The 15,917-nt window shown below is 46.2% G+C and overlaps 1 protein-coding gene across 3 annotated transcripts in view; it reads left to right on the top strand.

Annotated features, from left to right (window-relative positions):
- Positions 1-5,248: 5,248 nt before the first annotated feature.
- Positions 5,249-15,917, top strand: part of CRTAP (cartilage associated protein) — a gene marked incomplete at its 5' end in the record, with an annotated part of 32,196 nt that continues 21,527 nt past the window's right edge. For all 3 annotated transcript variants that reach the window (XM_082849108.1, XM_082849107.1, XM_082849106.1), the window contains 2 exons: positions 5,249-5,719; positions 11,035-11,184. In XM_082849108.1, the coding sequence (XP_082705234.1) occupies positions 5,249-5,719; positions 11,035-11,184 (621 nt within the window). The remainder of the gene's footprint in view (positions 5,720-11,034; positions 11,185-15,917) is intronic.

Here is a 15,917-nt window from a genome sequence, read left to right as displayed (position 1 = left end):
GAAGATCCCACATGCCGCAGAGCAAATAAGCCCGTGCACTACAACTACTGAGCCTGTGCTGTAGAGCCTGCGAGCCACAACTATTGAGTCTGTGTGCTGCAACTACTGAAGCCCGCGTGCCTAGAGCCCCTGCTCCGCAACAAGAGAAACCACCGCAAGGAAGAGTAACCCCTGCTCTCCTCAACTAGAGAAAGCCTGCGCGCAGCAGTGAAGACCCAACACAGCCAAAAATAAATAAATTAAATAAATTAAAAAAAAAGAAAAAAAGAGTGGCCTCTTGCAAGAAACTTTCCCAGACTCAGACTAGATTAGTGCTATAGACTGAATGTTTATGTCCCACCCCAGCCCCCACCAAATTCATATGTTGAAAACTAATCCCCAAAGTGATGGTGTTTGGAGGTGAGGTCTTTGAGGTCTTTGGGGTGATTAGTTCATGAGGACGGGGCCTTCATGAATGGGATTAGTGCTTTTAAAAAAGAGACCCCTGGGACTTCCCTGGCGGTCCAGTGGTTAGGACTCTGCTCTACCACTGCAGGGGCCCAGGTACGATTCCTGGTTGGGGAACTAAGATCCCTCATGATGCGTGGCCAAAAAAAGACTTCAGGGAATTCCCTGGTGGTCCAGTGGTTAGGACTTGGTGTTTTCACTGCCGTGGCCTGGGTTCAATCCCTGGTCAGGAAACTAAGATCTCGCAAGCTACCCAGCCAAAGAAAAAAGGAAGAGAGAGACTCCAGAAAACTCCCTTGCCCCTTCTATCCTGTGAGGACCCAGTGAGAAGATGGCCATCCATGAACCAGAGAGCAGGTTCTCACCAGACACAAATCTGCCAGCACCTTGATCTTGGGCTTCTCAGCCTCCAGAACTGTGACAGATAAATTTCTGTTTATAAGTTATCCAGTCTATGGTAATTTTGTTATAGCAGCCTGAACCCACTAAGACAGTTACCCAGCTCTCTTTGGGGCCCACACAGCACTCTTTCCAGCTCTGGTGGTGGGTTATTGAAGGTTTACTTATGTCTTCTCCAGACTTTGAGTTCCCTTAGGAAAGAGGTGATATTTATTTAATACAGTGCCTATAGGTTCACTATAGGTTAATGGAACAAATGAAAAAACTACAGATGTCTTATCTCTACTTGACTGGAAGTTCCTTTCAGTCGAGGATATATGTCTGATTCATGTCTGCATTCCAGTGCCAAGGGCAGGACCTAGTATAAGGTAGATGCTGAACAGTGTATTGAAAGAATGAATAAATTCATGAAAGAGAATTTGTCATTAAAGTCACCTGGGGGACGCTGGCTCCTTTAGGAAGGAGACACACTTGGACACAGCTCTAGTGAAGCGGAACAGACCCCCGCAGCAAGGGTCAGCCACTGTAGACATTGTCTGGTTTCACTTCCATTTATAAATTGTGTTGAATTATCATGGGAAGCAACTGTTCCCTCCACCTCCACCTGCCCACCCACGACCGTCTCCTCAAAGGCAATTCCAGTTAACCTTTGCTGCCCCACACTCTCTCCCCAATTCTTTTTTTTTTTTTTTGGTACGCGGGCCTCTCACTGTTGTGGCCTCTCCCGTTGCGATCACAGGCTCCGGACGCGCAGGCTCAGCGGCCATGGCTCATGGGCCCAGCCGCTCTGAGGCATGTGGGATCTTCCCGGACCATGAACCCGTGTCCCCTGCATCGGCAGGCGGACTCTCAACCACTGCGCCACCAGGGAAGCCCTAAAATAATATCTTTAAAATATATGTATGGCATAAAAAAAATGATGCAGTGAATGTTCCCATATTCACTTGCATCCCCTCACCCTCCTGCGACCCTCTTCCAATTCCATGTCCTTCTTTCTGCCTTACAGGAAACCACTCTCCAAAGTTTTTGTTTATGGCTCGTTTTTCATTACAGTTTTACCCTGCGTGTTTGTATGAAATAAGACTGTATTACTTGCATTCCTAAATAATATTTTGTGTACTTTAGCATATTTTTAAACTTTTAGACAAGTGGAATCATTCTTTTTTTCTTTTTAAGGTTGAACTGTGTTGTTATGTGTAGCTGTAATTCTTTCATTATCCTCTGCTGTAAAATATTCTCCTCTGCACACATCCTCTCTCTCTAAAAAAAAAAAAAATCCACTCTTCTGTTTTTAGACAGGTTATTTCTGCTTTCTGCTATTAGGAACTGTGCTGCTGTGTCATAGCCAAAACACTTATTAATTACGAAAGAAAAAAAATGAAGTGGAGAAAATGGATACGACCTTAACAAGGTAAACAAAATTAATGTCACTGATAAGGTGATAAGGTAAGACAGTGTGTTCCTCCTGTGACAGCCGAGAAGGATGGTATTCTAGTCCAAAGAGCTTAATCTGAATCTAATCATGAGGAAACATCAGAGAAGCCCCAGTGAAGGGCTTTTTATAAAATAACTGGACTGTGTTCTTTTTAAAAATAGACTTTAATTTTTAAAGCAGTTTTAGGTTTGCAGCAAGACTGAGTGAAAGGTACAGAGATTTTCCACATATCTCCCATCACTACATACACACAGCCTCCCCGCTATCAGAATCCCATACCAGAGTGGTATATTGAGTACAACAAATGAGGCTACTTTGACACATCATAATCACCCAAAATCCATGGCTTACATTAGGGTTCACTCTTGGTATTTCACATTCTGTGGGTTTTGACAAATGTATAATGACATCTATCCACCATTATAGTATCACACGGAATAGTCTCACTGCCCTAAAAATCCTCTGTGCTGTGCCTGTTTATCCCTCTCTCCCCCCAACACCTGGCAGCCACTGATCCTTTTACTGTCTTCAAAATTTTGCCTTTTCCAGAATGCCATATAGTTGGAATCATACAGTAAGTATATAGCCTTTTTATATTGGCTTCTTTTAGTTAGTAAAATGCGTTTGTTTCCTCTATGTCTTTTTTGCGGCTTGATAGCTCATTTATTTTTAGTGCTGAGTAATATTCCATTGTCTGGATGTACCACCGTTTATTTATTCATTCGCCTATTGAAGGACATCTTGTTTCCTTCCAAGTTTTGGCAATTATGTAAAAAGCTGCTATCAATATTTGTGTGCAGGTTTCTGTGTGGACATAAGTTTTCAATTTATTTCAGTAAATATCAATGAATGTAACTGCTGGATGGTATGGCAGAGTATGCTTAGTTTGGTAAGAAACTGCCACACTGTCTTCCAAAGTGGCTGCACCATTTTGTATTCCCACCAGCAACGAATGAAGAGTTCCTGTTGTTCTACATCCTTGTCAGCATTTGGTGTTGTCAGTATTTTGAATTTTGGCCATTCTAATAGGTGTGTAGTGGATCTCATTGTTGTTTTGGCCTGTATTCTTATACAGTGTCAATGGTATGACAAGAAAAGCTGAAGGTTCAGATTCCAGAACACTAAGTAGAAGAGACAGCTAGATTCAACACAGGATATTGGATCGCATCCTGCCCAGGGGAATAAAGTGCTGTAAAAGACATTATTATGGGGCTTCCCTGGTGGCGCAGTGGTTGAGAGTCCGCCTGCCGATGCAGGGGACACGGGTTCGTGCCCCGGTCCGGGAAGATCCCAAATGCCGTGGAGTGGCTAGGTCCGTGAGCCATGGCCACTGAGCCTGGGCGTCCGGAGCCTGTGCTCCGCAACAGGAGAGGCCACACCAGTGAGAAGCCTGCGTACCGCAAAAAAAAAAAAAAAAAGACATTATTAGGACAGTTGACAAAACAGGAATAGGGAATATAGATTAGTCCTCCATCAATGCTAAGTTTCCTGAATTTGATCATTGTCTGTAGTTTAGTTCTTAGGACATACATATCAATACTAAAAGATTAAGGGGGAAGTGACCTCATGTATGCAATGTACTCTCAAATGATTCAGAAAAAAGCATAGAGATAAATATAGAGAAAGTAAATGTGGCATAACTTAGCAATTTGTGAATGTGGATGAGGGCTATATAGGAATTGTTTCTACTATCCTTTTAATTTTTCTGTAAATTATTTGTTTTAAAAAATATTAATTTATTTATTTGGCTGCACCGGGTCTTAGTTGCGGCCCACAGGATCTTCGTTGCAGCATGCAGGATCTTAAGTTGCAGCATGCGAACTCTCAGTCGCAGCATATGGGATCTAGCTCCTTGACCAGGGATGGAACCCAGGCTCCCTGCATTGGGCGCACGGAGTCTTAGCCACTGGACCACCAGGGAGGCCCCTCTATCCGCATCTTCTTTTTTTTTTTTTGCGGTACGCGGGCCTCTCACTGCTGTGGCCTCTCCCGTCGCGGAGCACAGGCTCCGGACGCGCAGGCTCAGCGGCCATGGCTCATGGGCCTAGCCGCTCCGCGGCACGTGGGATCTTCCCGGACCGGGGCACGAACCTGTGTCCCCTGCATCAGCAGGCGGACTCTCAACCACCGTGCCACCAGGGAAGCCCTTTCCGCATCTTTTGATGCACACATATAAGTTTCTCGAGAGTATTCTTTTATTTATTTTAAAAAAATTTTGGCCGCACCGCACTGCTCCCGGGATCTTAGTTCCCCCACCAGGGATTGAACCCACGCCCTCAGTAGTGAAAGCGCCGAGTCCTAACCACCGGACCGCCATGGAATTCCCTCTCTAGCGTATTCTGAGGAGTGGAATGGCAGTCATAAGGTGTGTGCATCTTCAACTTGATTAGCTTAACAGTTTACAAAGCGCCACTGACATCCTTATTAATTTTGTTTATGCATTGTCTTTCTCATTGAAATGAGGTCGTCGCAGTGCCATCAAAGTGTAGGCCGTGGACCCGCAGGATCAGTCTCACCAGGGTGCTGGTTAGAATCGCAGATCCTCAGACCCCCATCCCAACCAGACTTGCTGAATGAGAAACTCTGGGGTCACGGTCCAGGAATCTGCGTTTTCACAAGTCCTCTAAGAGATTCTAAAGTGTAAGCAGCGCTGATCTATGATCCATTAGGGCCGCGCCTGGCTTGCAGACCGCCCTCTTTATAAAGGAGCTAACCGTGGAGCCCAGGATCACGGGTTAGATCGTGCAGGAACTAGAGGGCAGCGCCCCTCCCCAGGACACCCACTCCGCGCGGGCAGCTTCGCCCGGACCCCCGGATTGGGTGGGGAGGGGCAGCCGGACGGGGCGGGCCGGAGGCTGGCGTCCCCGCCTCCCCAGCATTCGGCTCGCCGCGTCGCTCAGTCCTCCCGCTTCCTTTCCTTCTCGCACCCCTCCTTCCTTCCTTCCTTCCTTCCTTCCGTCGGGAGCGATGGAGCCGGGGCGCCGGGCGGCTGCGGCGCTGCTGGCGCTGCTGTGCGCTGGGTGCGCGCTGCGCTCCGGGCGCGCCCAGTACGAGCGCTACAGCTTCCGCAGCTTCCCTCGGGACGAGCTGATGCCGCTCGAGTCGGCCTACCGGCACGCGCTGGACCAATACAGCGGCGAGCACTGGGCGGAGAGCGTGGTCTATCTGGAGATCAGCCTACGGCTGCACCGCCTGCTACGCGACAGCGAGGCCTTCTGCCACCGCAACTGCAGCGCGGCGCCGCAGCCCGAGCCCGCCGCCGGCCTCGCGCGTCACCCGGAGCTGCGCCTCTTCGGGGGCCTGCTGCGCCGCGCGCACTGCCTCAAGCGCTGCAAGCAGGGCCTGCCGGCCTTCCGCCAGTCGCAGCCCAGCCGCGAAGTGCTGGCCGACTTCCAGCGCCGAGAGCCCTACAAGTTCCTGCAGTTCGCCTACTTCAAGGCAAGTCCGCCTCGCCTCGCCCCGCCCCGCCCCCCAAGCCTAGGCCCCGCCCCTCCCTCAAGCCTAGGCCCCGCCCCTTAGGCCCAGGCTCTGTCCCTCGGTCCTGGGCCGCGTCCCAACGCTCTTTCTTGACTTAGTTCTTTCCCACCGCGCGCTGCCAAAGGACGCCTTCAAATCCTGTTCCCCCTATTCTTCATCTTCAATAGAGATGAAAATACTTTTCTTGAAGGGTTGTTCTGAGGCGGAGAACATACATAGAACGCCTAGCACAGTGTTATTTGAAGACAGACTCCTTTTTTGGTATATACGATTAAAATCCCATTTCTCAAGTGAGTGGTGCCTTTCAGTAATAGGGCGGAAGAGGACCTGCGGAGCCGGCCGGTCCCTTTTAAAGAGGAAATTAAGGCCAGGAAAGGGCAGGGCTCCTTGGAAGGACACTTCCCTGCCTGGAGGAGAAGAAGCTGAGCGCTGTGATTCATCAGGGCTGGCGCTCTGGGCTGGCTGTCTTTCATCTAGAATGTAACACAGTTGTCTTCCTCCTTTTTGTGGCTGCTTACATTCTGCCTGTGATTGCTGGCTAAAAATAGCCACAAATTGCAGTCTCTGTCCTTTAAGTCCTTACTCTGGGGACCCACAAGTTTTAAGAGGGGCCGAATTCCCTGTTACTGGGTAAACAGGTTTTAGCTTGGTGGGTCTTCACCGGGTGTTGCCAATAGAGCCCTCTCAAAGTCCAGTTTCTACTTTCTCTAACCGAAAACGAGTTTTTAAACTTTGCTTTCAGTCTTTGGGCTGCAAGATCTGTTTTTCATATTTCCCTGAAACGGAGCTGCGTGTCTGTTGCATTCATATGAGCCATAAAACAGCAGAAACCCTAAATAGGAGAAAAGCTGGGTTATTTCTATGCCTGATTACAGTTTTATGTAAGTATCAGATTTGTGAATGTTTGTCCTGGCAATAAAAAGACAATTTTAAAATAGAACGGGGATAAGATTAATACATTTCCAGAATGCATGAAATGCAGAAATAATGGCTGACTCATACAAGCAGTATTTTTTACGCTAAAAAGGACTCGTTTTAATCCTCTCTCTTTTTTGTAGAACTTTTGGCAAATACAGTCTGAGCCAAATTTGAGTCACATAATCGAGGGGAAAACGTTTTATTTTTAAACCTGGAGAATAGTGGAAGCTCTGATTTGTCTAATATACAGATGACTTTGAAACAAGTGCTGCAGGGAGGAGGGGACTGCAGTGCTACAATGTGACCGGAAGGCAGGGGTTTCCTCCATCCTGACATCCTCAAAGGTTAGGAAGTTCATAGCTTCTCTCAAAACCCTTTGTAGGTCTTGTAACAATCACTTACTTATAAGTCAGTATAGGGAATTCCCTGGCGGTCCAGTGGTTAAGGCTCCGCACTTCCACGGCAGGGGGCATGGGTTCGATCCCAGGTCAGGGAACTAGGATCTTGCAAGCTGTGGGGTGCAGCCAAAAAACAAAAGTCAGTATAATACCATCTGTCTTAGTATTTTGAGATCACTTACAGGGCAGGGAGAAGTTTAGAATTTTATAAATAAACCAGAACCTTCACTTAATTGCTTCAACTGAAAATCACTGAAAAAGTGATTTGGGGTGATGATATTGTATGGCTGATTTTTTTTTTCCTTAATGGAGTTTATATTTTCAAACTCTGTTTCTGGGTAGAGAGGAAATAATTGGTGACAGGCACATTCATTCTACCTGGCACCTGACGGCTGGCGACAGGTACTGGAGATGGATGGTGCTTCCTGCCCTAGCAGGATCTGAAACCACGGTAGGTTTCATGCCCCCAGCCTGACTTAGGTTCATGTCATGAGCTGTGGGTTCTCTCTGTGGCCGCCATCTCCATGAAATGCTCATCTTCCCCACAGGCCGAGGAACAGGTGGGCCCCAGCGCTTTATCAAATCCTTGATGACTGTTGAACTCTGAGCTGACAGAGCCGGCTGCCTCGCAGGCATGCTTACCCCCTCTTTGCCTGGACCTGGACTCTGTCCTCCCCTGGTTGAGGGGTGGCTGGTTTGGCAGGTGACTGGGAGCCTCTCATGCAGGTGGCTGTCTCTCAGGAACCCATGGCAGGGTAGGTTCCCCCACCCCCTCCTTCTCTAAAACCTGCCTGGGGGCTGTCAGAGGTTTAGCTGTCAAGGTGTGGCTCCATGCTCCAGCTGACAGAGCTGGAGTTAAAAATGAATAAAATCATCCTTCAGGAAGGGATTCCATTTTGTAAAACTCAGGTCCTGAGTAAGAGGCCTTAAAAATCCCACCCTGTGCCACTCTTTCTAAGTGCTCTTCTGAGAATCAGAGAATCTAATTTCATTGGCACATGCTTTAAAAAGGGCTGCATTCATACTCTTCCCTTCCTTCTGGCTGCCAGACTGGCCTTTTTCCAGCCAGGAGTATAAAGCTGTCTGTAGAACTCTTTCAAAGGCAGTTCTGGGAATTCCCTGGTGGTCCAGTGGTTAGGACTCTGTGCTTCCCCATCCCCCTTCCGCCCCCCCCCCACCCCGCCCCCGCCCCAGCCCAGAGTTCCATCCCTGGTCCATGAGCTAAGATCCCACAAGCAGCCGGCAGCAGAGCCAAAAAAAAAAAAGGCAGTCGCACTCCAGGTCACTAGCTGGCATTCTCCAAATATCAGCACTGGCTTCTGGGAGTCTGTCGTTATCGCCACCCATCACTCCTCCAGGGCAGCCACTGCCATTGTCTCCAAATGACTGGGCTCCCATGCTGGGGCAATTTTGCACAGGTATGTGCTATCCTTTGATTCTTGGAAATCCAGAGTGTGCCAAGTATCCCTTTATTTTTCTCTCTCCAAACTGAATTCCCCAATTCTTGCCCCCGAGTGTCCCTCTGGATTGGCTGAAGGAGTCTCTGTGCACGAGATCCGGGGGCCTCCCCTCCCCCCCGCCAGGTTGTGCTGTGATTCCAGGGCACTGAGGAGCCAGGATATCGTGGGGGATCCTCTGTTTGCTGCTTGCGTGTCCACACAGGGAGGTGTCCCTATCCTCGGCTGCCCGCCTCTTGAGCCTCCCGCCCCCAGAGCATCCCATTCCTCTCTAAGGACTTCTGCTCTCCTGGGCTCCGCCTGCAGGTGCCAAACCTGAAGGTCAAGGGCCACAGACCTTGCTGCCCCTGCAGACCCCAAGGGGGACTTTCTTCTGGCCTAGGGGGTTCCCCTTCCTCCCTCTTCTTCTTCCAGGCCAGTCAGCTTCTTCCTGCAGCTCCCTCTCCCGATTTCCTCCTCTTCCCATACTTGCCAAGTTCTCTCAAGAGTACAGGGGCTTTTGTCATGTTTCTGTGTCCTGACCAGACAGCTACCTCCCATGAGGCAGTGAAACTCAGAATCAGCTGACCACCACCTAATGGGGAGAAGAGAGAGAGGGGGAAATAGAGGGAAACATGAATTAATTTCATGAAAATATTATGCAGTGGTGATGTTACATCCAAATCACTGGTATTTACCAAGTCCTGCTTTGTTGCAGGAACTGTGCCAGGTACCAGGAGTGCAGACATGAATGACACTGCTGGGTCCTTCAAGGCTCAGAGGCTGGAGGGGGAGACAGACACATTAGCTGAGACCACAAAGAGGTGTGAAAAGCAGGGAGACAGAACACAGGATGACACAAAAGATGCTATCATCAAAAAATTCACAAAAAATAAATGCTGGAGAGGGTGTGGAGAGAAGGGAGCCCTCCTATACTGTTAGTGGGAGTATAAATTGGTACAGCCACTGTGGAGAACAGTATGGAGGTTCCTTAAAAAAACAAAAATAGAGCTACCATATGACCCAACAAACCCACTCCTGGGCGTATATCTGGAGAAAAACACGGTCTGAAAGGATGCATGCACCTCAGTGTTCATTGCAGCATTGTTTACAATAGCTGTGACATGGAAGCAACCTAAATGTCCATCGACAGATGAATGGATAAAGAAGATGTGGAACATATATACAATGGAATACTACTCAGCCATAAAAAAGAATGAAATAATGCCATTTGCAGCAACATGGAGTTGCTAGAGACTGTCATACTGAGTGAAGTAAGTCAGACAGAGAAATATCATATGATATCACTTATATGCAGAATCTAAGAAAAAAGATACAAATGAACTTATTTACAAAAATAATTATATGCATTTTAATTATAATGTATTACATATATTACATTATATAGTGTATAAAATATATTAGTACACATATATCCATGAAATAGTAAAGTTACATGTCAACATGTCTATCTGCAAGTATTCACCTGTAGACCCATGTATATGATGTGTGTGTGTGTGTGTGTGTGTGTGTGTGTATCTCTATATATAGATAGAGGAGAGAGAGAGGAAATGAATCCATTTGGTACAGGTTGGGTCAATTACTTGAAATAAACAGGTCATAAGGAGGCATGTCCCCCCACCAAAAAAAAAAGAGGCTCTTGATCAAGGTTACGGGAATAGGGAGGGCTCACCTGCATGTCCAGTACGTAAAGGCAGGGATTCTTTCCCTGTTTTGCTCATTGTTACAGACCCATTTCCTAGAACAGTGCCTGGCATGTAGGAAGCTTGAAACAAATATTTGCTGAGTGAATGGATGAGTAAGTGAGGAGGTGGTGGGAATCACTGAGAACAGTGAAGCGGAGATTCTGTGAGAGACTCTGGAAAGTATTGATACATCTGTCAAGGTTCTGGCAGAAAAGATGTGATATAGTCATACTGGGTAGTTGGAGGAACTTTTAATAAAGCAGGTATTTACAAGGGCTAGTGATAGTGAGGTGTGACACTCCCCCACACAGGCCAGAAGGGGCAAGGGAGAGACCAATTACTGGAAGCCAGAAGGAGAGATACCAGAAGGAGAGGCCCCCTTTGAGAGGGGCTGTGACCTTCAGTCAAGGGAGCGACCTTGCAGGGAGGGAGCCAGGACACTAACAGCCCAGCCTTATTCTCTTCCCTTCCTTCAGTCTCCTGTTGGGCTCCTGTTGGAGCTCCTCACTGATGAACCCACTGGAAGCTAGGGGGCAAGGGAGTCCGCTGTGACAGCCTGTACACCAGCCTCCTGGGCAGGGCAGGGTAGGGTGGAGACCGCAGGGCGTAGGTCGGGACAGGCACACAAAGGCCATCTACTCACCTGCAGCGAATGAACACTCTTCCAGAGTGGCTGGACCAGGTCTTGCTGGGTCTTGGAAATCACTGAACCCTTCGCTTCCAACATTGTGTAGAAACACAAAGTTGCCGAAGGACTGAACAGACGTTCACGCTCATCACCCATTGAGTAGCTTTTCTCTTTCTTCTTTGTATTTTAGGCAAATAATCTTCCAAAAGCCATTGCGGCTGCTCACACCTTTCTACTGAAGCATCCTGATGATGAAATGATGAAGAGAAACATGGCTTATTATAAGAGCCTGCCCGATGCCGAGGACTACATTAAAGACTTGGAAACCAAGTTGTATGAGGTATATTTGCATTTTTACACAGTGGTTATTTGCAATGCGAGCTGTCAAAGAAGCGTATGTCAGTGAACATCTATTGACATCAAAGGACTGCTAGTGATTTTTGATGACATTTAGTGAATATTATGACAATAGAAATGGTTGCCTTTTTAACACCTAGCTGATCCATTTAAGAATGCAATTTTACTTTCCATGATGACTTTAAAGCCACTTTTTTCTAAATGCTACATTTTAGAAATATGGTCATGTGATGGTAGAATAAGATGGTAGAATAAAGACGTGTCTTGGAAATCATCTGAAAATGACCAAGAATAGGAGAAACAGAAATATAATTCTCCATTTCTGATGAAGCTAGGAAACATATATATTAATACACACACACAACTTTATACCTTAAGTTGGAAAGGAAATAGAGGCGCTAGGAGGACTGACTTGACAGATTGGAGGCTACTTAAGTCTCTGCATCTGCAGAGCGGAATTCTGATGAGAATGAATGAGGATAATAAGAAGAGGAAGAATCTGAGCCCTTTGAGCACTTACTGTTGTCCAGCCCTGTGGAGCTCGGGCTCTGGGGGTGTGGGTACCAGTGGAGGGTGGGCAGGGTTGAAAACAGAGGGATGTGTTGAAAGTACCCATGGGAGCCGTTAGATCCTAAGGTCTGACTCCAGGGTTTCCTATCGTGGGACCAGATCTCAAGCTCACTTTTTCACTGGTGGTGACCCTCAAACATAGTGGGCGAAGTCTCTTTCCTGGAGCCCTTCAGTTTTCCAGGGAAGGATTCTCCAGCCTCCTGCAGGGCTGGTGGGGTGTCCGTGCTTCTCTACTGGTGTCTGAGAGCCAGTCTCGGGAGAGGGATGGGGGTCTCACAGCTGAGTCTGAGACCTTACCTGATTCCTGGTTTTCAGCCCATGCCTGGACTCGGCTCTGCTATGCCTGCTCCCTGGCCCCTCAGCCTTTATGGGTAGAGTCTCTAGAAGAGACCACCAATCTCTGGCAAGGAGTGGCTTTGGGAGGTGTGGTCCCTTAGGTGAGCAGGTGGGCACTGGTGGGGGAACCCAGGGTTCCGACAGCTCTGTTCAGACTTTCACACCTGCTTTCTTTCCCATGCCTTGTGCCAGCCTCTGTGGTCCCTGGTGCCTGCAGGTGCCTACGAGTGTGTAGCTCACCTGCTCTGAAGTCCCTCCTCTCTGATAATTTGGTTTTCTGTCTTTCCAAAAGTTGTTGAAATCTCTTGTCTGCTGCTTGCTCCTTTCCAGTTCTCCCATAAAAGGACTGAAGTCTTTTTACTTTCTTCCCTGTCATTTTTGGGGTAGGGTTTGGGGAGCAGAATGCACTGTGCTTCACTGCAAGCAGCTGCACCCTTCTTGCCCTCTTTGGAGTCCTGCTGGGTGTGGCGGGCTGCCCCCTCCCCACCATCCCCACCGTGCCCAGGGGCTTCCTCTCTCTGCAGGGCTTTCCTGCTGCTGCCACGCTGCCATTTCTGCAGAGCCAGCGGCCTGGTGTTGCTGCTCTCGTACCCAGTCTCCAGACAAAGGCCCTTCAGCTCTCTGCCTGTCTTGTTTCCAGGAAATGCTGCCTGCCCAGGAGGTATAAGGAGACCCACCTTCTTAACCTGAGGCCTTTAGTTGGGTGAAAATTTCAGGTCCCAGGGGTGACCCTCAAGTACCCCCATTCCAGAGCAACTGAAAACAAAACTACAAATGGAGAGCCCCATGCATATTTCAAGGCCTGTCTTGGCCCCTCCAATTTGGCGGGTTTCCGCATGTGTCCAAGATCTCCACTTATTTCTTGTGAAACCAGGCTGCTTCCTCAGCCCTAATTATTTCTTTTATCTGTTCCAGGCAACAGTTAGCAGAAATTCCTTGACGTTTCCACTATCTGGCACGCGGCTGCCCTCCCCAGGAACTTGTACTGATGTGTGGCACTCCTAGTTCGTACTTCACTGTTAGGGGGAGGGGTATCTGACACTTGCTTAAGCTTTATCTTTTCCTTGAATCGATTTAAAACTTATTTACTAATTTTAAGTGTGTAATTCGATGAGTTTTGTCAAAGGTACCACCACAATCATGATGTAGAATATTTTCTTCTCCCCTAAAAAGTTCCCTCATACCCCTGTGCAGTCCAGGCTTTGCCCTACCCCCTGACTCCTGGCAGCCACTGCTCTGGTTTCTGTCACTAGAGTTTTCTTTTTTTCCTTTATTCAAACTTGATTTTATTATCAAGTGCCTGTTACTTTTTTTTTTTAATTAAGATAAGACACACAATACTAAACAGTGATTTGAAGATAATCTGAACGAAAGAGAGAACATGGTATATCTCTCCATCAGTTTGTGTCATCTTTGCTTTCTTTCATCAGTGTCTTATAGTTTTCTGAGTACAGGTGTTTTACCTCTTTAGGTAGGTTTATTCCTAGGTATTTTATTCTTTTTGTTGCAGTGGTGAATGGGATTGTTTCCTTAGTTTCTCTTTCTGATTTTTCATCATTCGTGTATAGGTATGCAAGAGACTTCTGTGCATTAATTTTGTATCCTGCTACTTTACCAGATTCATTGATTAGCTCTAGTAGTTTTCTGGTGGCATCTTTAGGATCCTCTATGTATAGTATCATGTCATCTGCAAAGAGTGACAGTTTTACTTCTTCTTTTCCACTTTGTATTCCTTTTATTTCTTTTTCTTCTCTGATTGCCGTGGCTAGGACTTCCAAAACTATGTTGAATAATAGTGGCGAGAGTGGACATCTTGTCTTGTTCCTAATCTTAGAGGAAATGCATTCAGTTTTTCACCATTGAGAATGATGTTTGCTGTGGGTTTGTCGTATATGGCCTTTATTATGTTGAGGTAGGTTCCCTCTGTGCCCACTTTCTGGAGAGTTTTTATCATAAATTGGTGTTGAATTCTGTCAAAAGCTTTTTCTGCATCTATTGAGATGATCATATGGTTTTTATTCTTCAGTTTGTTAATATGGTGTATCACATTGATTGATTTGCGTATATTGAAGAATCCTTGCATCCCTGGGATAAATCCCACTTGATCATGGTAAATCCTTTTTTTTTTTTTTTTTTTTTGGTTGTGGTACGCGGGCCTCTCACTGTTGTGGCCTCTCCCGTTGCGGAGCACAGGCTCCGGACACGCAGGCTCAGCGGCCATGGCTCACGGGCCCAGCCGCTCCGCGGCATGTGGGATCTTCCCGGACCAGGGCACGAACCCGTGTCCCCTGCATCGGCAGGCGGACTCTCAACCACTGTGCCACCAGGGAAGCCTGGTATGATCCTTTTAATGTGTTGTTGGATTCTGTCTGCTAGTGTTTTGTTGAGGATTTTTGCATCTGTATTCATCAGTGATATTGGTCTGTAATTTTCTTTTTTTGAAGTATCTTTGTCTGGTTTTTGTATCAGGGTGATGGTGGCCTCGTGGAATGAGTTTGGGAGTGTTCCTTCCTCTGCAATATTTTGGAAGAGTTTGAGAAGGATGGGGTGTTAGCTCTTCTCTAAATGTTTGATAGAATTCACCTGTGAAGCCACCTGGTCCTGGACTTTTGTTTGTTTCAAGAGTTTTAATCACAATTTCAATTTCATTACTTGTGATTGGTCTGTTCATATTTTCTATTTCTTCCTGGTTCAGTCTTGGAAGGTTATATCTTTTTAAGAATTTGTCCATTTCTTCCAGCTTGTCTATTTTATTGGCATAGAGTTGCTTGTAGTAGTCTCTTATGATGCTTTGTATTTCTGCGGTGTCCATTGTAACTTCTCCTGTTTCATTTCTAACTTTATTGATTTGAGTCCTCTCCCTCTTTTTCTTGATGAGTCTGGCTAAAGGTTTATCAATCTCATTTATCTTCTCAAAGAATCACCTTTTAGTTTTATTGATCTTTGCTATTGTTTTCTTTGTTTCTTTTTCATTTATTTCTGCTCTGATCTTTATGATTTCCTTCCTTCAGCTAACTTTGGGTTTTGTTTGTTCTTCTTTCTCTAGTTCCTTTAGGTATAAGGTTAGATTGTTTATTTGAGATTTTTCATGTTTCTTAAGGTAGGATTGTATTGCTAGAAACATTCCATAGGTTTTAGATCGTGTTTTCATTGTCATTTGTCTCTAGGTATTTTTTGATTTCCTCTTTGATTTCTTCAGTGATCTCTTGGTTATTTAGTAACATACTGTTTAGCCTCCATGTGTTTGTGGTTTTTACATTTTTTCCCCTGTAAATTTTTCTAATCTCATAGCATTGTGGTTGGAAAAGATCCTTGATATGATTTCAATTTTCTTAAATTTACTGAGGCTTGATGTGTGACCCAAGATGTGATCTATCCTGGAGAATGTCCCATGTGCACTTGAGAAGAAAGTGTAATCTGCTGTTTTTGGATGGAATGTCCTATAAGTATCAATTAAATCTATTTGGTCTATTGTGTCATTTAAAGCTTGTGTTTCCTTATTAATTTTCTCTCTGGATGATCTGTCCACTGGTGTAAGTGAGGTGTTAAAGTCCCCAACAATTATTGTGTTACTGTTGATTTCCTCTTTTATAGCTGTCAGCATTTGCCTTATGTATTGAGGTGCTCCTATGTTGGGTGCATATATATTTATAACTGTTATATCTTCTTCTTGGATTGATCCCTTGATCATTATGTAGTGTCCTTCCTTGTCTCTTGTAACATTCTTTATTTTAAAGTCTATTTTATCTGATACGAGTATTGCTACTCCAGCTTTCTTTTGACTTCCAGTTGCATGGAATATCTTTTTCC

This window comes from Leucopleurus acutus (assembly GCF_964270905.1).
Source record: "Leucopleurus acutus genome assembly, chromosome: 10".
Classification (NCBI taxonomy): Eukaryota; Metazoa; Chordata; class Mammalia; order Artiodactyla; family Delphinidae; genus Leucopleurus; species Leucopleurus acutus.
The sequence above is the reverse complement of the archived record's forward strand: the minus strand, read 5'-3'. Positions and strand labels throughout refer to the sequence as shown.